The 22,802-nt window shown below is 55.6% G+C and overlaps 9 protein-coding genes across 9 annotated transcripts; 6 read left to right on the forward strand and 3 right to left on the reverse strand.

Annotated features, from left to right (window-relative positions):
* Nucleotides 1-98: 98 nt before the first annotated feature.
* E0L32_005253 (uncharacterized protein) lies at nt 99-1,814 on the reverse strand (the record flags this gene model as incomplete). Its single annotated transcript, XM_031139754.1, has 1 exon — nt 99-1,814. One exon carries the CDS (start codon nt 1,812-1,814, stop codon nt 99-101), a length of 1,716 nt encoding a protein of 571 aa, XP_030996272.1.
* Nucleotides 1,815-2,669: 855 nt separating this feature from the next.
* On the forward strand, nt 2,670-4,145 carry E0L32_005254 (uncharacterized protein; the record flags this gene model as incomplete). Its single annotated transcript, XM_031139755.1, has 1 exon — nt 2,670-4,145. One exon carries the CDS (start codon nt 2,670-2,672, stop codon nt 4,143-4,145), a length of 1,476 nt encoding a protein of 491 aa, XP_030996273.1.
* A 1,409-nt stretch (nt 4,146-5,554) lies between these two features.
* Nucleotides 5,555-9,243, forward strand: E0L32_005255 (uncharacterized protein; the record flags this gene model as incomplete). The annotated part of the gene is made up of 3 exons (XM_031139756.1): nt 5,555-5,879; nt 6,379-7,490; nt 7,555-9,243. The coding sequence occupies 3 exons, from the start codon at nt 5,555-5,557 to the stop codon at nt 9,241-9,243; spliced, it is 3,126 nt and encodes a 1,041-aa protein (XP_030996274.1).
* Nucleotides 9,244-9,966: 723 nt separating this feature from the next.
* E0L32_005256 (uncharacterized protein) lies at nt 9,967-10,873 on the forward strand (the record flags this gene model as incomplete). The annotated part of the gene is made up of 2 exons (XM_031139757.1): nt 9,967-10,102; nt 10,158-10,873. The coding sequence occupies 2 exons, from the start codon at nt 9,967-9,969 to the stop codon at nt 10,871-10,873; spliced, it is 852 nt and encodes a 283-aa protein (XP_030996275.1).
* A 202-nt stretch (nt 10,874-11,075) lies between these two features.
* E0L32_005257 (uncharacterized protein) lies at nt 11,076-12,694 on the reverse strand (the record flags this gene model as incomplete). The annotated part of the gene is made up of 2 exons (XM_031139759.1): nt 11,076-12,464; nt 12,542-12,694. 2 exons carry the CDS (start codon nt 12,692-12,694, stop codon nt 11,076-11,078), a joined length of 1,542 nt encoding a protein of 513 aa, XP_030996276.1.
* A 602-nt stretch (nt 12,695-13,296) lies between these two features.
* Nucleotides 13,297-14,934, forward strand: E0L32_005258 (uncharacterized protein; the record flags this gene model as incomplete). Its single annotated transcript, XM_031139760.1, has 4 exons — nt 13,297-13,830; nt 13,884-14,170; nt 14,220-14,731; nt 14,792-14,934. 4 exons carry the CDS (start codon nt 13,297-13,299, stop codon nt 14,932-14,934), a joined length of 1,476 nt encoding a protein of 491 aa, XP_030996277.1.
* A 170-nt stretch (nt 14,935-15,104) lies between these two features.
* E0L32_005259 (uncharacterized protein) lies at nt 15,105-17,084 on the reverse strand (the record flags this gene model as incomplete). The annotated part of the gene is made up of 1 exon (XM_031139761.1): nt 15,105-17,084. The coding sequence occupies one exon, from the start codon at nt 17,082-17,084 to the stop codon at nt 15,105-15,107; it is 1,980 nt and encodes a 659-aa protein (XP_030996278.1).
* A 656-nt stretch (nt 17,085-17,740) lies between these two features.
* On the forward strand, nt 17,741-19,658 carry E0L32_005260 (uncharacterized protein; the record flags this gene model as incomplete). Its single annotated transcript, XM_031139762.1, has 7 exons — nt 17,741-18,031; nt 18,090-18,340; nt 18,404-18,527; nt 18,585-18,852; nt 18,907-18,976; nt 19,038-19,309; nt 19,363-19,658. 7 exons carry the CDS (start codon nt 17,741-17,743, stop codon nt 19,656-19,658), a joined length of 1,572 nt encoding a protein of 523 aa, XP_030996279.1.
* Nucleotides 19,659-22,171: 2,513 nt separating this feature from the next.
* On the forward strand, nt 22,172-22,657 carry E0L32_005261 (uncharacterized protein; the record flags this gene model as incomplete). Its single annotated transcript, XM_031139763.1, has 2 exons — nt 22,172-22,461; nt 22,531-22,657. 2 exons carry the CDS (start codon nt 22,172-22,174, stop codon nt 22,655-22,657), a joined length of 417 nt encoding a protein of 138 aa, XP_030996280.1.
* Nucleotides 22,658-22,802: the final 145 nt, after the last annotated feature.

Here is a 22,802-nt window from a genome sequence, read left to right on the forward strand (position 1 = left end):
ATACCATACCATACCTCAACCTCAATGACAAAGCTAGATATTCTTGGTTGTAGCATTGGATGAGCGATCGAGATCATGTTTTGCATCATCTCTATGCCTCAATCCAGGAATCGCCACTGAGCCTTGTACTCCTTTGACAGCTCCACGTCCAGGAACAGCGCCCTCAGCATCTCGATTGGCATCTCGTTCTCCCTGAGTATCCTGTCGTTGAACTCCCTCTCCGAGGCGCAGATGCCCTTCCTGAGGACCTCGTCGCGCAGCGAGTAGATCTGCAGCGCGCCGAGGTAGTACCCGGCCTGGTAGAGCGGCTCGTAGTCGCCGTTGAGCGAGCGGCGGACCTCGCCCTCGGCCGTGCGGCGCTCGTGGCCGACGCGGGCGACGAGCAGCTCGACGCAGTCCTGCGCCGACATGCGGCCCAGGTGGTAGCCGAGGGAGAAGAGGATGCGGGCGCAGCGGTGCATGCGCCACCACAGCGTGCCGACCTCGTCCTCGGGCCCGTCGAAGAAGTCGCCGCGGTCCCAGAGCACGAGCTCCCAGTACATGGCCCAGCCCTCGACCCAGAAGGGGTTCTCGAAGAGGGCGCGGTAGGCGCGGTGCCGCGCCTCGTGGAACATGGCCAGGTGGTGGCCGGGGATCATCTCGTGGAAGGCCGTGGCCTTGGCGAAGTGGCGGTTGTTGCCGCGGATGCTCATGAGCTTGTCGCCGTGCGCCATGGCGGCCGTCGGGTAGGACACGATGATCTCGGGCCCGCCGAGGAAGAAGGGGTTCACCTTTTGCCGCTCGGCGGCCATCATGTACATGCGCCAGGTGCGGCGCGCGAGCGGCGGCACGGTCACGAGGCCGTGCCTCTCGACGTAGTCGGCGCCCTCGACGACGAGCCGCTTCACCATGGCCGGCTGCTCGCCCGGCTCGACGCCGAGGTTCTTGACGTGCTCGAGCGCGGCGTGCCAGTCGTCGCCGAAGCCCATGCGCGCGGCGGCGCTGCGCATCTTGTCCTCGCACCAGGCGAACTTCTCCTCGGCGGCCTTGAGCAGCTCCTCGGGCGTGTAGCTGATCATCTCGGCCTCGAGGTCTACCAGCAGGCCGTCGCGGCCGATGGGCTGGCCGACGATGGCGTCTTCCTCGCCGGGGCGCTGGCCGGCGAGCTTGACCTTGATGGGCGGGATGAGATCCGCGAGGGCCCTGTTCAGGGCTTCGTAGGGCTGGGCCGTCCACCAGTCAAAGGTGGGGTGGTACCCCTTGAAGAAGTCGATGAGCTCTGCCAGGCGCGCCTGCAGCTGCTCGATGGTGCTGACTGCCCGGATAGCGGTGACGCCGTCGACGTGGATCTTGCCGCTCTCTACTCCCTCCTTGGTCTTCAACACTAGCCTGGTGGCGGCGTCCATGACATCTGCCGTGTGTCGCGGCTTCAGAGAATCCAGCTCGACCTTCTGGCGGGCCTCGAGCAGCTCGACAAGGGGCGCGGCGAACGGCAACAACGGTGCCATCTTCTCGTTGCGCTTCTCGTCAAGCTCCAGTCGGCGGATGCTCCGCCGCAGGTAGTTTCTCAGCAGGACATAGTCCACGCGAGCCTCCTGATCCGGTAGCTCTTCGAAAGATAGCTGGTGGAGTTTGTCGAGCTCTTCGACGTAGTAGTCCTTGAGCCTGGCGGGGCGTACCAAGTCAATGTTGTGAAACTCGTAGAGGTCGCTCTGGTCGGCTTTGACGCGGGTGATCCTCTGTTCCATCGTCTCTGCGTCGGCAGCGGGCTGCCCGGGAGTGTGTTGCGGCATGTCGATATACGTCCAACCTCCGGATACGTCCCTCGAAGTCATGTTTGAGTAACGCGCATGCGGGCCGATGAAGTCGAACCGCCGGAGCTCAATATTTATAATATGGCTACCCGAGGGTGCTATTGGTGGATGAAACGTGAGGTTACTTGTGCCTCACTCGTATTGCATCCATCACTACCTGAAGCGGCGGAGGGTAGTGAGAGGTCGGAGACGGTGCCGTAGACATCGGGATGGTTGCCGTAGTGTTTTCAAGCATCGACTTACTGAACGTAGCAATTTCCGGGGGCTCAGGATGCGGGGTTGATCGGCATCGATGGATGCCCCGTTCTGTTGACAAGCTTTTTGGCGAAGACGAGCACCGGGCTATCCGTGCCTCCCAAGAGTACTTGTAATCGCAGTTTGAGGCATTTAGGTGGCAGTCATGATTTCACTATTTGTTCCAAAGCTTACATGTTACAGCTCTGGTTTTCTCACTTCATAACTAGCTTAGGTAGTTTGAATCTTGCACCTAGATCAGAAGGCTGCTGGAAAAGACAAGTACATCGCCAATCTCATTGGGTAGCAAGATACTTGGAACTGCCTAGCAGTTACCTAGGTACATCAACAATATGCTGAATGTATCAAGCTATTCGGTTCTCAAAGTCTCAAATGATAACTACGGTAGACCTCTGGGAAGAACTCGTGATCAAGGCATCGTGATGTGGAGAACCACCCTCTCCGCTACGACTCCGCTTCCCTTCTTGACCGATAAGATAAAGCTACCCGGAAACATCATGATAACCAGACCGCCTGGTAGCAACCTTTTTTGTTTGCAGCACAGAGGGTCAAAATACCAGAAATACAACCCTCTGATCTGATATGTACTTGTAGCCTCGCACGTCAGCATAGTCTCACACAATGGAGTACAAACCACAGGGCGCGAAGCCCAAGATCAAGCCCCGCCTCATCATCCACGGCGGGGCCGGCAACATCACGCCCGAGAACCTCCCGCCGCCCAAGTACAAGGCCTATAGGGAAGCCCTGCTGAGCATCGCAAGTCCGCCCTGTAGCCCCAATCTTACCACGTATTTGAGCGCTAACGAGTGCCTACCTCTTGGCACACAGATCACCAAAGCAAACGCCTACATGACGACCCCGAGGAAGACGAGCGGCGGCGGCGGCGGCAGCAGTAGTGGCCTCTCCCTCCCCTCCGCCCTCGACGCGGCCTGCCACGCCCTCGTGCTGCTCGAGGACAACCCGCTCTTCAACAGCGGGCGCGGCGCCGTCTTCACGCGCGACGGCACCAACGAGCTCGAGGCCAGCGTCATGGTCTCGCGCGGGCGCGCCAAGCGGTGCGCGGGGGTCATGGGCCTCGCGCACGTGCGCAACCCGGTGCTGCTGGCCAAGGCGATCCTCGAGCGCGGCGAGCGCGACCTCTGGGGCAACGACGACGACGGCGACGACGGCGACGGCGACGACGGCGAGCTGGACGTGCCGTCGGCGCAGGGCCACGCGCAGATCCACGGGCGGGCGGCGGAGCAGCTCGCGGCGCGGTACGGGCTGCAGCTCGTGGAGGCCGGGTACTTTTGGACGCGGGCGCGGTGGGACGAGCACGTGCGCGGGCTGGAGCGGGAGAAGAAGGAGAAGGAGAAGGAGAAGGGGGCCCGCGGCGCGACGGCGACGGCGACGTGGAGCGCGGACGAGTTCCTGCCGCAGGGGACGTGCGGGGCCGTGGCGCTGGGCGGGGACGGCGCGCTGTGCGTCGCGACGAGCACGGGCGGCATGACGAACAAGCTGTCGGGCCGGATCGGGGACACCCCCGTGCCGGGCGCCGGGTTCTGGGCCGAGGAGTGGACGGAGGACGGGGACCCGACGGGCGCCGCTGCTGCCACTGCCGCTGCCGCGCCTTGGTGGATGGGTGGCGGTGGAGTGGTGGTATCCGATACTTTGCGAGGGTTGATGGCGGACTGCCTGCCCACGCCGTTTGTGTACTCGCCCTTGCGCCAGAGCGAGTCGGCGCCCCGGCGAACGACGCAGCGGTCTGTCGCCATCTCCGGGACCGGGAACGGGGACTCGTTCCTCCGGATCAACGCCGTCCGGACGGTGGCGGCCATGGCGCGGTTTCAGCCGGTGTCCTCCGCCACGGCGCTGACAAAGGTCGTCGGGGACGGCGGCGAGCTCCAGAAGAGCGCTGGGGCCCGGTGGGGCAAGACGGGCGAGGGCGAAGGCGGCATGATTGGCGTCGAGTCGGTCGTCGTTCGAGATGTCGACGGGCGGGTCGTGGAGGTCAGGTCCGAGATCCTCCAGGACTTCAATGCCGGGGGGATGTTCCGGGCCTGGATCAACGACGACGGCGAGGCTGAGTACCGGATCCTGCGAGGGGAGAAGTGGTAGACGGTAGATTCTAGATCAATAGAGGGAATCATGACGCTAGAATAGTGTAATTAGAATCATAGACAGATGCTGTATCAAGCGTTCCAAGACAACTTGGATTCCCCAATTTGTGCGGTGTACCGTAAGCTATTTGGTACCCTTCGGCTCACTCGTTTGGGAACTGTGACCGAGTTAGAGAGCTAGTTTTGGTCTTCCAGCAAACAGCTTCAGAAAGGCAATGCGAACATGCATGGAGCCTCCTCAAAGGCATCCATCAGCACCGTACAACCGATCCGTTCCGCCGTTCCTCGGTGTTTGTTGGTGAAGCCATCCTGGATGTGCCTCCAGGCTACCTAGGTAGTCCCAACAATACCCGACAATAGGTACGTATTCGCTGCCCTCAGAACCATCCATCCATGCTTAGCCCTCTGGAAGGTGGGGCCGGTCCCTAGCCGCTGGGCTTCTAGCACTAGCATTAGGGGACCTTCCCCTATGTTTCCTCTAATGGCACGGGCCTTGAGGAGGTATTGGCCACTGCGCCAAGATAACGAAGCAAATTACCTTCTGAACAGCTCAAAGGAGAGAGAGGGGGACTGGATCCGGGAAAGCTCTCAGCTTATGCATGTAAGGTATGTATGTATGCTTCTCTAGTACGACGTTTTGAACACGCTCAGACTCGTCACATCTCGTGGAGCATTGGACGCATGACAGTGCAGAGCTGCGAGCAGACTAGGGGGAGGGGGGACACGACAAGGACGCCGGCGACCAGCGAGCATCGGCCGCCCACACCCCAAGCCATCCATGGATGTCGCGCATGCAATCCAATCGGAAATCACAATTGCGTTGGACGAACCCTGGGCTGACGATCTCAGCCCGGTTTCGCTGTTCTGTGTGCCCTTGCTCTACCCAAGGTAGGTAGTCTGCTTGCTCTCCAGGTTGAGGCGGTGTGAAGACTCGCGTCTCATTTCTCTCTCTGTCATGTGCTGGATGATTGATGACCACGTTTCTTCTTTTGTATATCATCCTCCCCTTTTCATTCCACGGCGTTCTTGTGTAAATATGGTTGCAGATGATGCCATTTCTCTAGTTTCTTCTTCCCGAGACATCCTTTTCGATTTGATCTTGACCGCACGGCACATGGTATCTCAGACTGGCGGTAAGCGGAAAAGATTAGACAAAAGCAATCTGTCTTCCGCAAGCTTTCTTATCTAGGCCGCGTCAACCGGGCAGCAAGGAGACAAGAAATACGAGCCCAGAGCTTAGTTGATATCTTTGACGAGACGCCACCCTCTCTTTGCAGCAGTCACACCAGAAAAGGGGAAACGAGGGTATATCTTCCACGCTGTCGTTTCTTGGGTGACTAGCCAGCCGGGGAAAGGCAACCTTTGGGCTCGATTCATTTCCCTCTCCGCCCTAGCAAGACCAGGGTAATGCATGATGCGATTCTCGCTGTCCCCGCGCAATCTACCGACTTGACTGGGGCGATGGACGTACAAAAGCCACAGGCGCCGCCGCCGCCGTCGCCCTTCCCCAGGGACATGTTGTGGAGGTTGGGCGGTGGCCGTCGCAGTCTCTCCGCATCTGCAGTTTCGCACGCGTCCAGCATGGCCGTCGACAACGCCGTCCAGCCGCGGCACGGAGGTGGCAGCCAGTGCGGGAAATGCAAAAAGATCAACAAAGCTGGAGCTGTCGGAGGAGAGGCAGCAGCAGCAGCAGCAACAGCAGCAACAGCTCAGTCAGTAATCCAAGCCAAAGGTACGTGATCAATTACTCCCCATTGGAATTGGCCCGATCTCGTCACATATGACAGACAGCATGCACAGCATCAATGTCTTGCGGTCGGCGTTGACTTGTTCGGATGAAAAGGCCTGCGAGTTGGGTTTGATTGATCCAGGTGGTCGAATTCGGTCTGCATCAATCCGCGCCTATCCCTTCCCTCCCCTCCATCCATGATGGATGGATGCCATCCATCTGCACAGTGGAGATCCCTGTAAGGCTACGGCAGCTAGGACAGTCTGGCCACTGCAGCTACCCTGATTTTAGTGCCTTGGACCGTGGGGTCGGGCACGCTAGCACTCAGCTTGTAGGCGTCGAGGCGAGCTACACAGCTGACTTTTGTCGCGACAAATATTGGACTGTCGATGCGTCATACCACTAGCCGAGACGTCAACTCGTGTGAATCACTGCGTCGACCCTGCGATCCTTTCCCAGACAGCACACATCTAGACTACCTCTTTGCGCACGCGTTGAACAGTCTGGCGCGACACGTTTGCTAACTCTGCTGGCCCCGGAACAGGCACAATGGCTTCCGGAGCGCCATCATCCCGGCAGTCCATTGCTCCTCACAAGGATCTCGATGGCCGCAGCCGCCCTCCCGAGCGCCTCCATCAGCTCCAGAATGGCAGCTCGGTTCTCGCTCTCGCCGTGAATGACGAGTTTATCTTTGCCGGTACCCACGATGGCGAGATTCTGGTCTGGTCTCTCGGCACCTTCCAGCTGGTCCACCGCATCCTCGCACACAAGCGAAGCGTCCTCTGCCTCTTCCTCGCCGACAAACCTTGCGCGAAGCGCGACTCCCCCAACTCGTCGACGACCGACTTCCAGCCCCTGCTCTTCTCCTCGGCCGGCGATGCCATAATCAGCGCCTGGTGTCCCAAGACCCTGACGCGCCTCTACGAAATCTACAGCACCCACAATGTCGGCGACATCTTCAGCGTCGCGTACTCGGTACAGCACGACATGCTCTTCATTGGGGCTCAGAACACCACAATACAATGGGTCAGCCTGAAAGACCCCGGCCGCAAGGCTCTGCACGAATCAGATCTCCATCCTGACCGCAGGCATCACCGTTTCTTTGACTCGAAAGCCGTCGGCGGCACGAGCACCCCGCGGAGGAACGAGGAGCGCTGGAACCTGATCCCGAAAGCTCGCACGGTCCTCGAGGTCGACAGAGGCGCCATCCTGCCCTTTGCGCACTTCGGGTACGTTTACTGCATGCTGATGGCGCGGGCACCGACGGTCCTGGTGGACCAAGACGAAGAGGTCCTGATCTCGGGCGGCGGTGACGGGACCATCAAGCTCTGGAGGGTGGCGAGGCCCGAAGAGGAGAACGAGCAAGAAGACGAATCTACCCCTGGCATCTTGGAGGAGCTCATGGTGCTAGGCGAGGATAACGCAGAGTCGGTGCTGTCGCTGGCCATTGACGGCTCCTTCCTCTACAGTGGCAAGCTGGCGGGGATCGTGGAGCTCTGGGATCTCGATACCAAACAGAAGCTGCGGGTCATCAAGGCCGACACAACGGACGTCATGACTTTACAGATGGGCTGGGGCTTCCTGCTGAGCGGCGCCGCGGACGGCTGCGCAACGGTGAGCTTTTACCCCCCACCCCTCTTGGCTCGCAAAGACGATGAGATGAGCTGACCAGACACAGAAGTTCAGCACCGTCCATCACGACGGCAATCAGTCCGAGAGTCCCACCACAGACACTGTGAGTCAGAGATATCAATGCCTCGGCCGATGGCCGGCGCACCGGGGCAAGATCCTGTCGTCTGCTGTAACGACGTACCGCGGGGAGAAACTCTACATCACCGGCGCCAATGACGATGATGTCTGCGTCTGGAGGATCCGAGATAAATGTGCCGGCGACGTAGTCAAGAAGGACGAGTCTGACGACATCATGTTCAAGAGTCTGTCCGAGTTGGTCTCCTTCAAGACCATCTCCTCCCGGCACGAGTTTGCCGAAGACTGCCGCAGGGGTGCCACCTTCCTCGGCTCGTTGTTCAAGAGGTTAGGCGGCGAGGTCGAGATGCTATCTGCGAGCAAGGGGCGACACAACCCTGTTGTCTACGCCAAGTTCAGCGGCAAGTCAGAGCCTGCGGAGAAGAGGAAGCGCATCCTCTTTTACGGCCACTACGACGTCGTGCCCGCAGACCAGAAGAAGGGCAAGTGGCACAACGACCCGTTCGAGCTCAAGGGCATGAACGGATACCTCTACGGACGCGGCGTGAGCGACAACAAGGGGCCCATCATGGCGGCGCTGTATGCTGTCACGGACCTTATGCAGGCCAAGCAGCTCGAGTCGGACGTCATCTTCCTGATCGAGGGCGAGGAGGAGTCGGGCTCGCGGGGCTTCCAGGAGACGGTGCAGGAGAACAAGGAGCTGATCGGCAAGGTCGACTACATCCTCCTGGCCAACAGCTACTGGCTCGACGACGAGACGCCGTGCCTGACGTACGGCCTGCGCGGCGTGCTGCACGCCACCGTCTGCGTCGACTCGCCGCGCCCGGACCTGCACTCGGGCGTCGACGGCTCGTACATGATGGCCGAGCCGCTGTCGGACCTCACGCTCGTGCTGTCCAAGCTCAAGGGCCCCAAGAACCGGATCCTGATCCCGGGCTTCTACGACGGCATCCTGCCCCTGCGGCCCGAGGAGGAGGCGCGCTACGACGAGATCGCCGCCAAGCTCGTCGAGCGCAACCCGGAGGAGAACGGGCCGGCGCCGGCCCTCAAGGCCAGCCTCATGGCGCGCTGGCGCGAGCCCAACATGACGATCCACCGGTACAAGGTATCCGGGCCCGACGGCAGCCTCGTCAGCAGCCACGCGAGCGCCAACATCAGCTTCCGGCTCGTCCCCGGCCAGGAGGTGGACGAGGTCATCGCCTCGCTGACGGCGTTCCTGCGGGAGCAGGTCGCGGCGCTCGAGACGAACAACAGCCTCAGCGTGACGATCGACAACAGGGCCGAGCCGTGGCTGGGCGACCCGGAGAACTACATCTTCCGCACCCTCGAGGAGGCGATCGTGCAGGTCTGGGGGCTGGACGGCGGAGGGGAGGCGGTGAAGAATGATGATGGTATAGGTGGTGGTGGTGGCGAGGCTGGGTCGACAACAGCGGCGGCGGTAGCGGCGGCACCTACGTTCAAGAGCCGGAGGCCCCTGTACATCCGGGAGGGCGGATCGATTCCTGCGATAAGGTTCCTCGAGAAGGTGTTTGGGGCGCCGGCGGCACACCTACCCTGTGGTCAGGCGAGCGATGCGGCGCATCTGGACAATGAGAGGCTGAGAGTGACGAACCTGCTCAAGAGCAGGGAGATATTTGGGGTGGTGTTTCGGAAGTTGTGAGGCGGGGGAAGTGCAGGTGGATTATTGCATTACCACCCCTCGGTTGGGCCCGGGGGTGTGTGGTGGCTGCATTCAAAGTGCTGTTTCTGCTCGCCCGGTCACAGTTAAAGAGTAGGTGGCGTTGGGCCAGCGTGTCTTTGCAGTAGCATCCAAAACAACTGTTCTATTCCTACCAAGGCACTCTAGGTAATTCTGCGGCTCTCCATCAGAGTGCAGTGACATCCTGCTTGAAGCAAGCTCTTTTCGTATCTGCACACCCAAACAACAACAACAACAACATCCCCACTTTCAAAACACGGGGCCTAACATCACCCCTGTCGTTGGGCAAGGGGAGCAAGCCAAGCCAACTCAACAGCGCCGGGGCCACCCACCCCATCGATCTAACAATGGCTGGCTGCTGGCTTACGTTTTCATGGCGCATCTGCTTCTGAACTTTTTGCCACCCTTCCCCTCGATCCAGATATTAAAGCACAGAGATCTCCCATAGAAGGTTCCGTTACCGTTGCACTTTGATAGTAACTTGATAATAACTGTTAGACTCTAGAGTGCACCAGCCAACCCTTGTGAGATTCCATGTGGAAGGGGGAAATGAAAATCCCCGTGCAGTGGGTAACTCGTTATAACTGATATAAATACAATTGATACCTACTCTGTAAACCTCTCCAACTACAGGCCTTGAATGATGTCCGTCCCTACAACAAAATCCTTACAAAATCGGAAACTATGGAGGCCAGTAATAATGAATGCGACATTGCTTCTAGTTTATTGCCTTCTCAACAATCGAACAGGGCCTATCAGGAACACACTTGGTTCATGAACAACACGCTCCTCAATCACCATCAACAGACTCTTTCCAATGGTGCGTATCTTCCCACATATCCAATTAGCATTTAGCTGATCAAGTTGAGGCATAGTAAATCCCAATGCTTGGCCGCAACTGAATTTCGAAACCGGCCCTTGGAGCGGCCTTGATTACTGGACGCCTACGAATTCGGCCAACGGCGCCACAGAAGTGCTGTTTAATCTCGCGGGTGAGAATCCTCTGGTTGACAGCATGGACCAAGAGCCAACGCACAGTGTAGCAGAACCTTCTGCGCCACTCCCCCGCGAGAAGACCAACTCATCGGCGAAGACAAATACTCAACGCCTCGCGACATCGAACCGCACTCGGGCAAAGACAGAATGCTTTCTGTGCCATGCCGTCCTCTCACGACCCGATGCCCTAACTCGACATCTGAGAGAGATGCACAATGAAAGTCCTCCAGAGTTCTTCTGTCCTAACGATTCCTGCAAATGGTCCGAGTCCGGGAAAGGATTCCCTCGATCGGACAAGCTGCAACGGCATCTCAAGACTTGCAAGTTCAACAGCCGACTGCAGGATGACAAAGCAGCTGGGCTGTCGCCCGTGGGCTTTTTGCCAAGCTCTGCTGCAGGACTCATCGCGATAACCCACGAGTTGGAGGATGAGAAGAGAAAGCTTAAGGCGCTGGATCAGGCTTGTGAGAAGTCAAGGAAGGTAATTGCACATCTGAGTGCAGTCCATGAATACCTCGACGTGAAGCAAGCTACACTAAGTCCTGCTGCTGGTGATCATGACGTGGTCTTTGCAGACCCTAGCATACACGGATGAACCAGCAATACAACTGAGTTTGCTGTACCATTGTCGTGAATCAATTATTTTAAAGCCCTCGCTATCATGATTCAAGAAGAGATCTTCCAAGATCAAAGCGGTTGTGAACGATGTAAAAAGAGATTATTTTGCTCTGTTATGAAAGTGATACGAATTTAAGGTAGGTTGACTGTGAAGTCCATCAGGACTCTTCTTACTTGTCTCAAGCATTATCCGGTTCCGGTTTGTCATCGTGCATAGCATCCCGCTTCGCCTCGATCTGATGGGTCATGTGCATCTTGGTATCCTTGCCCTCAAACAGATACGTCAGCTCCTCGAGAGTCGGTCCGGCAGTCTCCACGAAGAAGAAGTAGACAATCAGGAAGATGATGGCGACCCAGACGCAGTAGTAGATGTAGAACTTCCACCCGATGTTGGCAAGTCCGATCGGGTTGACGTAGCCGCCGAAGATCGATGCGACCTGGATGGTCAGCAGGACGAACGCCCACGTCTTGGCCCGCATCTGGTAGGTCACGATCTCCAGAGGGTAGGTGACGATCAGGTTGGTCCAGGCCAGAGTGTAGAAGGCCTGGAAGAAGAAGATGCACGCCAGCACCAGGCGGCCCGCTGGGAGGGAGCCCTTTTCGATGTACTGCTGAGATGCGATGGTCCAGACGACGAACGTGACCAGGACTCCAGCAGAGCCAGTGACGAAGAAGAATCGGCGCTTGAAACGGTCAATGAGCAACGTAACGGCGATGGCAACGATGTACTGCCACAGCGTGACCATCCCGTTGACGAGGGTAATCTCGTACTCCGTCTTCAGGCCAGTGTCCTTCAGGATCTGGGTCAGATAGTTGGACACCAGCAGGTTGCCCGAGCTCTGGCTGAAGACAGCAGTGGCGAAGCACAGAGATATACGCTTGAGGTTGGGGATCGAAGAGAAGAACTCCTTCCAGGTCATGTTTGCCTCGGCCTCCTGTGCAATAACCTGTTGGATCTCGGCGCACTCGAACTCGACTAGTTCGGAGTTGGGGTTGCATTCGCCGTGGTACTTGACAAGAATGGCCCTGGCCTCATCGACGCGGCCCTTGGCAATAAGCCAGCGCGGAGACTCGGGGCAAAAGAAGATGAGAGCGCCCTGGTACACAGAAGGAATGATCTGGATCAGAGTCGGCAGCCTCCACGCCCACTGGCTCTGGATGCGGTAGCAGCCAAAGGTTGCCCAGGCGCCGATGACATAGCCCAGCACAATCGATGTGTTGTAGAAAGTGGTGATCTGCACACGCTCCTTGGGATGGCTCAACTCGGTAACAAGAACAGGAGCGCCCATCTGGATCAGAGAGGAGCCAAAGCCAAGCACGATCTTGCCGCCGATGTACATGTCGAGGGACGTCGCGAAGAATTCGATCAGGACACCCGTGATGATGACGATAGATCCCAGCGCCGTCGGCACACGGCGCCCGAGGACATCGCCGATCCAGCCGAGGAAGATGAACGGAATGACGCCGCCGATAGCGTTTGCGGCTCCGAAGAAACCAAGTGTAGAGCCGGTCGGGTGGCCGAAGCGCTCCTGCCAAGTCTCTAGGACTTGCATGCCGTTGGTCATTGACTACGTTCAGCATCGAGGTTAGCTGTGCCCGAGATTTGACAAGAATTGCCATAAAACGCATTCGTTGTTTGACTTACCCCGTCAATGCCCAGTGCCATACTCGCCAGCAGAGAGGACGTGAGGAGGAAGTAGAGAAGGATACCATTCTTGCGACGATAGAAAGGCGGAATCGTCTTGAGGTCAATGGGAGATAGAATGCCGTCAACGGCACGAGCTGCGGCGGGGGCCATTGCGAGTTGAAGCTGGATCGATCGCCGAGGACAGGTTTGTTGTGATGTTCCAATCAGATATGTGAACACTTTGAGACGACTGGGAAGTCTTTATATGCACAGCAACCAGCGAGGAAGTCACGCAACAAACAGCCGATGCCGCTTTCGCGACAATATGTCTGATGTGACATAAAAAACGACGGTCCTAGACCCTGAGGCCAGTGTGTTGCAGTTCTTTCCCCGTGGGGATGCCACACACACGCACTCGCTAGGAAGAAAATCGGGAAATCGGAACAATAAGAATGCCTCGTTACGCTCTTTTCCAGCTCAGGCAGCTACAGCCTTAGCGTACTCTGGTGTCGGCCCATCGTAGACGCGGTCAATTGGCACGGAGAAATAGAGGTGGAGGTTTCGCCGTCGATGTGGAGGCAACTACAGTGATCGGCGGAGAATCAAGGAAATGCTTCGATGTATCGCCTCACTCGAGATAGCGTCGAGATGTAGAAATAGTCCAATTGGCATGAGAAAAGAGAAAACTCATCCCACGACATGATCCCAACAGTCGAGCCACCCTTGTCAACTCTTAACCAGACTAGCCACCAAGCGGCATCAAGCCTTCACCCATGTCTCCCACCAAGCCTCTTCCCGCCGACTTCGAGTGGGGTTTCGCGACAGCTGCCTACCAAGTTGAGGGTGCTGTTGAAGAGGACGGCAGGGGCAAAAGCATTTGGGACACCTTCTGCCACCTCGAGCCCACGAGGACCAAGGGCGCGAATGGTGACATTGCCTGCGATCACTACCATCGATACGAGGAGGACTTTGACCTCTTGACCAAGTATGGGGCCAAGGCATACAGGTTCTCCCTCTCATGGTCACGTATCATACCTCTGGGTGGACGAGATGATCCCATCAACGAAGCCGGCATCGCCTTCTACAATAGGCTGATTGACTCTTTGCTTCGCCGCGGGATCACGCCGTGGGTTACTCTTTACCACTGGGATCTGCCTCAGGCCCTCCATGATCGATATGGAGGCTGGCTCAATGTTGAAGAGTCTCAGAAGGACTTTGAGAGGTATGCACGCGTGTGCTATGAGCGGTTCGGTGACCGTGTCAGGGACTGGATCACGCTCAATGAGCCGTGGATTGTCTCGGTCTTCGTAGGTCAACCTGATTTTAGACACACTTAAGAGTTACAAACTGACCTGAGCAGGGTTACGCCACTGGAGGCAATGCTCCTGGGCGAAGTAGCATCAACGAGGCTGCCACTGAAGGCGATACCTCGACGGAGCCATGGATCGTCGGCAAAGCACTCATCATGAGCCACGCCCGCGCCGTTGAGGCGTACAACAAAGATTTCCGGCCGTCTCAAAAGGGCAGGATCGGGGTCTCTCTAAACGGTGATTACTACGAGCCTTGGGACAGTGACGATCAGCTTGACAAAGACGCGGCACAGCGGCGAATGGAGTTCCACATTGGCTGGTTTGCAGAACCTATGTTGTAAGTGGTCATATCAATGAAACTATTATCTGAGCAGTCAAACTAATAGGGTCTTCTCAAGCTTGGGCGAGGATTATCCGCGGTGCATGAGGGACCAGCTCGGCGATAGACTGCCCCAGTTCTCTGAGCAGGAGCTCGCATTGCTGCGCTCTGCGAAGGAGATCGACTTCTACGGCATGAACTATTACACCTCACAGTATGCCCGGCACAAGACCGGCTCTCCATCAAAGACTGACTACATCGGCCACGTCGAGACATTCCAGGAGAACAAACAGGGTGTCTCCATTGGCGAGCCTAGTGGCGTTCACTGGCTGCGGTCGACGCCTCAGTGTTTCCGCAAGCACCTTGCCCGTGTCTACCACCGGTACAAGAAGCCGATTTACATCACTGAGAATGGATGCCCTTGTCCCGGAGAAGACAAGATGACACGAGAGGAGTCGGTACAGGATGCATACCGGGTGAAGTACTTTCAGGATCATCTGGATGCCATCAGCCAGGCCGTATACGAAGACTCTGCTGTCATTTCTGGGTACTTTGCCTGGTCTCTAATGGATAACTTAGGTAAGTCGCATTGGATTGCTCATGGATTTCAGAGGGCAAGATGCTAACTATCTTGTACAGAGTGGTCTGATGGATACGGTGTCCGGTTCGGTGTTACACACATGGACTATGAGACCTTGGAACGGACTCCAAAGAGATCAGCTCTTGCACTAAAGCAGATGTTCGAGGCGCGGATGAAAGCCAGTCGAAACACTGGCTCATGAAAAGTTGGTTCCGCACCTCATATATCAGAGACTTGCACCCCTTGATGATATCATTGCATAGACATACCGCCATTTAGAACAGACCCCATAGATTTACACAGGAATGCTTGCGTGGTACAATTCGTTCATTTAGATACTCAGAAGTCCATGCATGTTCACAATCCAAAGCGTCACAAAGATCCACTCCGTAAAGTATCAGAGGCCTTAGAATCAAGTCTCGTCAGGATATCCAGAAGCACGGAGAAATCCGCGCGGGCCCGCGCCGAAAGCGGCGACGTCTCATTACGATGGATGATCGCCAGAAGACTAGCACCGATGAGCCGGATCTTCTCCACACACGACTCCCCATTGACCTGCAGCGCCCAAAAGGGCGCCTCACGGATGATGCGCAGCATGTCGCGAGCGATCTCGGTCTTGCGCAGGATGGTCAAGTCGTCCTGCTCAACCCCAGGCGCCGGATACTCCACTTCTTCAAGCTTCTGCACGATGACCATGCGTAGGCAGTGATAGGTGACCTGCAGGTTGACGACCTGTGTTACAAACTGCCGTTGCTGCTGGCCCATGCCCTCATGCCAAGTCATCAGAACGATGGGCTGCAGGTACGGCGGGAGATCGTCGAGGGATGTGGCGAAGCGGACGTACAGGGCGTCCAGCCTGACGCGTTCGTCGCGGGTGAATGACGGAGGCTGCTGCGTCTGCCCTGTCCCCGCCCGGCGGTCTTGGATCAGCCTTAGCTCAAGCAGTAGGTCCGATGCCGACTGCCAGAGTCTGATGTTGGCATTGAATCCCGTGATGAAGCTCCCCACGTCAGTCGATGCGTCAGGCTGTCCCGGAGAAGAGAAGGTGACTTCGTCACCGGCCCCAGACGGGTACGCCGTCGTGATGCCAGACTCAAATGAGAATTTGTGGATAGTGATGGGTCTGTTGTTGAGGATGGCGGCAGACTTGTCGCCAAGGTACACGATCCAGAACGCTCTCCGGCGCAGCTCCGCTTCGACGGGGAAATACGCCCCTTCATGGGACGATTCTTCCTGGAGCTGCATGACCTGGGCTAGTCTCACTGCTTCTCCAAAGATGTGCCATGAATACTTGGGCTTTCCCGCGGCGTGAAGGCAGTTGGAATGAAAGTAGCGAATAGCAACCGAGTTCGCATTTGGGTGCTCAAGATCAGCCTCAAGATAGCTATGCAGACAATTCCTGGACGCTTGCAGGAAGATGTCGGCCACAAGGTAGCCTTCGGGGAAGATCTCCTTAGGCAGCATGAAAGCAGCCTCAGCACAGAGGGCCGTGATCAGTGTGAAGGCCGAGTCTGGCCATAGCTCGGGGTGCAGGAGACTGCTCGCGCTGTCCACAGCGGCATCACCTGCCGAGCCAGAGTTTGCGCCTCCGATGGAGGTCCCTTGCATTAATGACGAGGATATCCATAATTGCGAGACGGTCGCCGGACTGGCGGCACTGACGACCGAAGTCCCAGTGCTGTGTGTCACGAAGAAGTGTAGCGCCTCGCGAATGCCGGTCTCGTGGACCAGCGGGATCAGGGGAAATAGGTACTGGAAAAATAGGTTGAAGCACTTCTCAGCTATCGCCTCCAAGGTGAGCGACGATGGCAGACGGCGTATTGCGGCTGAGAGATCGACCCAACGGTGAAGAGACGACACTAGCTGAGTGGAGGCGTGCCTCTCGGAGATTGAAACAACGGAGCCTGGAGTCGCGCCCTCGTGAGGGGATAAAGCCGCACTCCACGTGGGGATGGTCGTCGTTTCGGGAGCCGAGATCGCTCCTCCTCCCCGGCTCCCCGGGGCCGCTGATGCCTCTGCCCCTCTCGCGTTCGAATCATGGAATGCAAGTGAAGACTGCGGAGCTGCACTCGGGCGTAGCTCATCGACGGCAGCACTCGCCCGGGAGTGTTTGAACTTTGGCCCTCGCTTGCCTGTTGGCAGGTCAAACGTGCAAAACGCGCCGACATTCTCGCAGTTTGTGCAGACGTTGGACTCGACAGTTGCCGCATTGCACTGACGAGAAGCATCAGCGTTAGTGTGGGAACAGGTACCCGCCAAAGTGGAAATGGTGAGACGAACCTTAGCTTTCCTCCGCCGGCAACGATCGCAAGCCCGCGTGCTCACGCTGCGGTGACGTGGAGTGCTTGACATCGGCTCCTCATGTGCGGAGAATTCTCGAGGTCAGGCAACTGACGCATCGCATCCAATTTCCACCTCCGCTTTGCACACAAGACACAATCCTTTCAAGGCAAGGGCAAAGAGAAGTGGAGGAGAAATGTGGTCAGATAAAACACGATAAATGACGGTCAAATAGATAATGCTGGGGTGAGGTATCCCGATAGTCCGGCAAGAAAGAAATCTCGACTGATCTCTTGACCGAATGGTGGAGATTGGACTCGCCTTGCCGAGGCATTTGCCCAACAGTCGCCAACGCTGAAGAGGAATAATTCTCCGGTGCCTCTCGTAAACCGGTTCCTTCGAATGCGCCACTGACGCACGCGGCGTGGATCTAATTCCCCGCCTGGAGAGCACTAGCATCAAAGCGGAAGCGATTGACGTTGGAGTTGCGGGGAGGGATCGGCACTGGGCAACTCTTTGAAGAACACTGTACCGATGGATTGAAGTTGCAATTACCGGCGGGGACGAGAGTATGATAGCCCTCGTTGATGAGCTGCGAGTATATATAAGCTTCAAGAAAACGGCGATGATGCCGAGCACTCAATGGAAGGCTTCCAAGTGCAGCCTTGAGAACTCCCAACCTCAAAGCCCTCTTCAGAATCTTGAACCAGCTTCGCCGAGTCTTCAAAATGGTCGCTTTGAAGTCGTCCCTCCTACTTAGTGGATGGACAGCTGCCGTTGCAGCTTTACCTCCTCCAGGGCGGGCACCTCCTTGTCGCTTCGCTCCACTCCACTCACAAGAAGATATTCTAAGGGATCCCAACCAGTTTCTTCAAGATTACTTGTACTGGGAGGGCAAGTTTCACCAGAATGACGTCTCGTACAACACTGCCAACGGCATGTCCTATGATGGAACACAACTGGACTGGAAAACTGGCATTGCCAGTAAGAAGCACGACTTCAGTGCTGCGAGCAAAGAGGTAAGGAACTGATGATAGACATCCTTCAATAGATGGGCGGCTAATAATACGTATGAAGTCGTTGCAAATCATGATTTATGCCCAGGCTATCTCAGGCTCGCCCGAGGCGGCCCGCTTTCTCTCTCCAGACCGGCCTCATGCCGCGGTTGATATCGCCGCAGACATCATGGCAACCAAGATTAAGACGTATCTCAAGTTCAACGAGACCTATCCTGGGTTCGGAGGCTTCCTTCCCTGGTTCAACTCTGCCTCGCAGGATATTGCCCCTACATCAGATTGGGTCAACCGTGTTCCTGCGCTTGATAACGGGTATGCGTTTCGATGTTGTCATGTTATGTGAGATGTTATCACGAATGCTAATCGAGTCATCAGCGAGCTCCTGTGGGCTGTATATGGCGCAATCGAGGCTATGGAGTCATGCGGTCATAAAGACCTCTCTCAGCTCGCTGCCAAATGGTCTGATTGGCTTGACTACACAAAGAAGACTGCTTCCAAGGTAAGCACAGATTTAATCTATATAGTCGACGTCCCAGAGTTAACAACTGTTGATCAGATCTTTTATGCTGGCAAAGGTCGTGTCTGCGCTGTCACCACTATCGGAAACCAGTCCTTGGCTGTGACTAGCCCAGGTCAGACTTATGCTTGTGAGGGCACCGCAACTTTGGACGACCCTTATGAGGGCGAGCTGTTCACCTGGTGGCTGCACTTCTTCAGCGACCTGCCTCAAGAGGACCAGGATGCTCTCTGGGAGGCCAAGCGGGCGAAGCTTGTGAGCGTGGAGTATGAGATGGATGGTGTCGGCCCGATCACTGTCCAAGAAGGTAAGTCCATTAAGCGGACCCTAGCACTGTACAGGAACTCACATTTCATGGCAGGTTACTGGTTCTCAAGTCACGAACAGTGGAAGGTTCTCGAGATGCCCTACTATGATGTGGATATTGTGCGGTAAGCCATGATGACTTCTTCTCTGCTGTTCTGGCTGAGTTTGGCCACTGACATTGACTAGCCGTGTGTTCACCAATGCTGAACGCGTTCGAACCTGCAATTCTGTGGTCATAAAGAACCCAGGACTGTTTGCCTCAATCAACAACATTACCAACATCACAAGTGACGAAATCATTGGCTACATCTCCAATACTGGCATCCCCTCCGTTTCGTCCCAGAAGAAGCAGGAGAACATTGTCATTACTCCATACGGCTCTTATCCGACTATCTTGATCAACAAGGGAGTCGGTCTGGCCTGGGTGCGCAACATGTTGATCGCCAAGAAGATGCAAAGTAAGCAAGTATTCGTTCTCTGTCCGAACATCCTGGCTGACACATGACACCAGACACTTATGGTAGCACGGAGGCCACGAGGATTGATGGCACAGGTGTCTCTGCTCTGTTGACATGGGACAGCAAAGTCACTACTGTCGCTGCGGTCCTTGGTGGTGTGCAGGATCTTGTTCGAACCCGACTCAGGCGCCATGGACTCTACAATGACTTTGTCTCGATCCTGGAGCGAGAGCACTCCCGCGTTTTCACCGAGTTGAAGGGCGAACATGTGGACCTGTGTCTTCCCGAAGCACATGTTCCCGATACTGGCCTAAAGGATTTTACATCTTGCGTAGCTTCGCCGCACTAAAATAGATAATATGATGCTACGAATAGAGATTGAGGCTTGTTGGCTTCGTATCTTATTGAGCCTCATGAATATCTCAGAATGCGTACTAGTGGTCACCATCTGGCTCTTGCTCTTCCCTAATGAAGTTGGACAGTTTCCTGCAGTAGTTGTGGCGGTGACCTCCACCATAGAGACGACGGTACTTGTGTCAACTCAGGCATTTCTTTGAGCATCACTATACATTTGTCCCATTAGCTCAAGGCCATATTCTCTTCAGCAGGACCAAGATCTTGACTATATACTGACTGCGTTGAATTGCTGACTGCGATTGAACCGCCTACGCCTCCCCTGCAAGGACTACTACCAGCGCCAAGACGAGCAGGCAAATAAAGGCCATACGCTTCAATCCGCAAATTCTCTTTCTTGAAGGAGGACTTGCTCTGAACTCGTCACTCACTCGCGGAGTTGATTAGCAGAGGTCAGTCGCACTTGTCTGTGGCAAGTATCGTGTCTGTTGCTGCGAAAGTGTCTGCCCAGAAAAGTGCGGTCTTGGGGGTGTTAGTACTTCTGGGACCGTTTGACAGACCTCCTTAGCTCAGACATCGCGACCTATGGTGAGTCCATAACTCCAATAGCTACAATAAGTGATACCCCTGCCAGGTTCTCCTAAAGAAAGGACCGATATCATACAAGCAATTGTCCGCATACAGGTCTGTGTACAATTGTCCATCTCTGGGGGATGGAACTTTATGAACTAGGTTGCAACTACGCAATAATTAGGTTACAAAAGCTAATTCCGTCTTGACTTCCCGCGCTTCTGACGTGATAGACTCAGAGCCCCCAAAGTCCAGAACCCACCCCCACGGAATGGTGAAACGCTGCTAGACAATTGAATAGACTAAATTGATCTTCAAGATATGTTGGGGCAGTTTAGTGGAGTAGATGAAGACATGGACTACGGAGACTTTTAGCTGTGTAAAAGCTCTTGTTTCCCCCCTTCCAAGGTATCTCTACGCTTGAGGCCGCCAGGTGCCAAGAGACTGCTTGCAAAGGGCCACTTTTAGCAAGACACCGAGCATTGTCACCAAACAAAAATCGATATCAATGGATTCCATTGAGCTAAACGATGCTAAGAACTAGCCAATTGATCTCCGAAGCCCACGCACTGGCTGCCCAACATTGCCATGCTGATCTCGAATATGCTTTACCATGGCATCTTTGCGAATCATCCCATGGCCACGGTCGACAGAGTGCTTACACATTACATGTGGACAAAAGAACACACGGACTGATGTGAGCGTCTCTGGATGTTTCGCTTTGACATGGTCGTCGCAATCCTTTTTGAACTGGAATGGCGCTCGGCATTCGGAGACCGGGCAACAGTGCGGCTTCGTGTGCTTTTTGGCATGGACGCTGGAAGCAGAGTCAGCAATCAGATCAGCGAGGGGGATATGAAGGCCAGGGTGGAGGAGACGAACTTTAGGTTTCTCCGGGCTTGAGTACCCCCGAAAGTCTGATCACATTCTTGACAATGCAAGACATTTGAGACAGCAGCCGGGTGTGATGATTGATCAATGCCACGGTTGGGTTCTGGCTCATTGACATCGAAGGGGTTTGGTTGTGTGTGTAAAGGGGGGTTGTAAATGAAATGGCTCTGCGTAGGTGCGACCAAAGACTGGTCCTGCACTTCACTATCCTGTCCAGCAGGCTCAGGGGCTCGTGTCGACGGGCCCCAATTCCACTCCGGTTCAGGACCTCCATTTCCGGACGAGACCCAAGCAGGATTGATAGAATCGTAGGAAGCAGAATTTCGATGTTCGTTAGATCCGGATGAGTCCTGTTGGGACGGGCTGGTGATGGAAGAGGCTTGTCAAAAGCTGAGGAGAGTGTTCTGTGTTGCGGCGAGAAGATAGCAAAGTACAGTGGTGGCCACGCTTGAAACAGAACCAAAAGAAAGGAAAGACGGTTGGGTAGGTGCAAATGAGTGCCGGTAAGCAGCTCCCAGAGCCGACCGTGGAAAGAAAAGAGGAAGAAGAATTCAACTGGGAAGAGAGGGGGCTTGTCCTGTCTTATACACGTCTGCCCACACATGGCAGGCCTTCGTCACGGAAGGCTTCCGACAATGTCTCCCTCATATCCCGTAAAAGGTCCCCACCCTGCTGCGTTATGCCATAAAATCTGCAGTCTAATGCGGACAGTGGAGCTTGTGGCTTTTTTCCATCGCGACCACTGGTCATGGTTTAACAGGCGACCAATCAGACATGGATGATCCCTTCCAAGTCACAGGTGTGCCGTGTTTAGGGGCTCAACAATGACGGGAGTCCTCGGTGCGAGATTGGTACTGCGGTAATACCATACTGCACTTGAAGTAGATCATGGTTAGGCAAGTCAAGTCCGTGGGAGACTTGTATATCAAGGTCTGTGTCTACGAGGTCCTCTCCAGTTTCTGCTCCGTTTCGCAATGCATTCCTCTTCTCAGAATTTCTGTTCTCATTGACCTATCTCAAGAATTCCAGCAATTTTCGACCGCCAGAATGTCGACACTTTTCTGTTGTGGGGAAATTCGACCCTATCGACCACAATACCTCCAACACGAAGCCAAGTTCACCAGATTCATGGCTTGGGCAGCTTACCCAAAGGACGTCACTTCCGAGAAGGCCGAGGTGAATCTTGCCGAGCTCAATCCCTCCTTCGCTGTCCAGCTTGTTCGCCAGGTGAACTACGGCGCCCTAGAGAGCAAGAGATACTTCATCCCCCATGACGACGGGTTTATGGAGATCTCCGAGAACGACTTGATTCAAGCCAACTTTCAGAAGTTGAACTCGTAAGTGAGCAGCGTCAACTTTTGCCGAGTTTGCTCGTGCCTTGGTCGTTACTAACATGGAATGAGTAGCTACAAGAACTTCAAGTGTGAAGGACATAATAAATTCTTTGAGGTCAACATCTACCAGAAGGACCCCGTCAATCAACACCACTGGCGGGCGAATCTCGCGCGCCCAGCAAGCACGATTGATCTGTGATAGTCGACTGGCGAGTAGGAATCTCTGGATTACAGGCAGACATCGGAACGATGACGTGCCGGATGGCTCGTATACCTGGTGCTTTCGCCTTCTGATTTTGATTCGATGCGCTGAACCCTCTTTTTTTTTTTTCTCTCTCACTATC

Source organism: Thyridium curvatum, assembly GCF_004353045.1.
Source record: "Thyridium curvatum strain D216 chromosome Unknown NODE_27_length_422201_cov_78.887067, whole genome shotgun sequence".
In the NCBI taxonomy this organism is placed as follows: domain Eukaryota; kingdom Fungi; phylum Ascomycota; class Sordariomycetes; order Thyridiales; family Thyridiaceae; genus Thyridium; species Thyridium curvatum.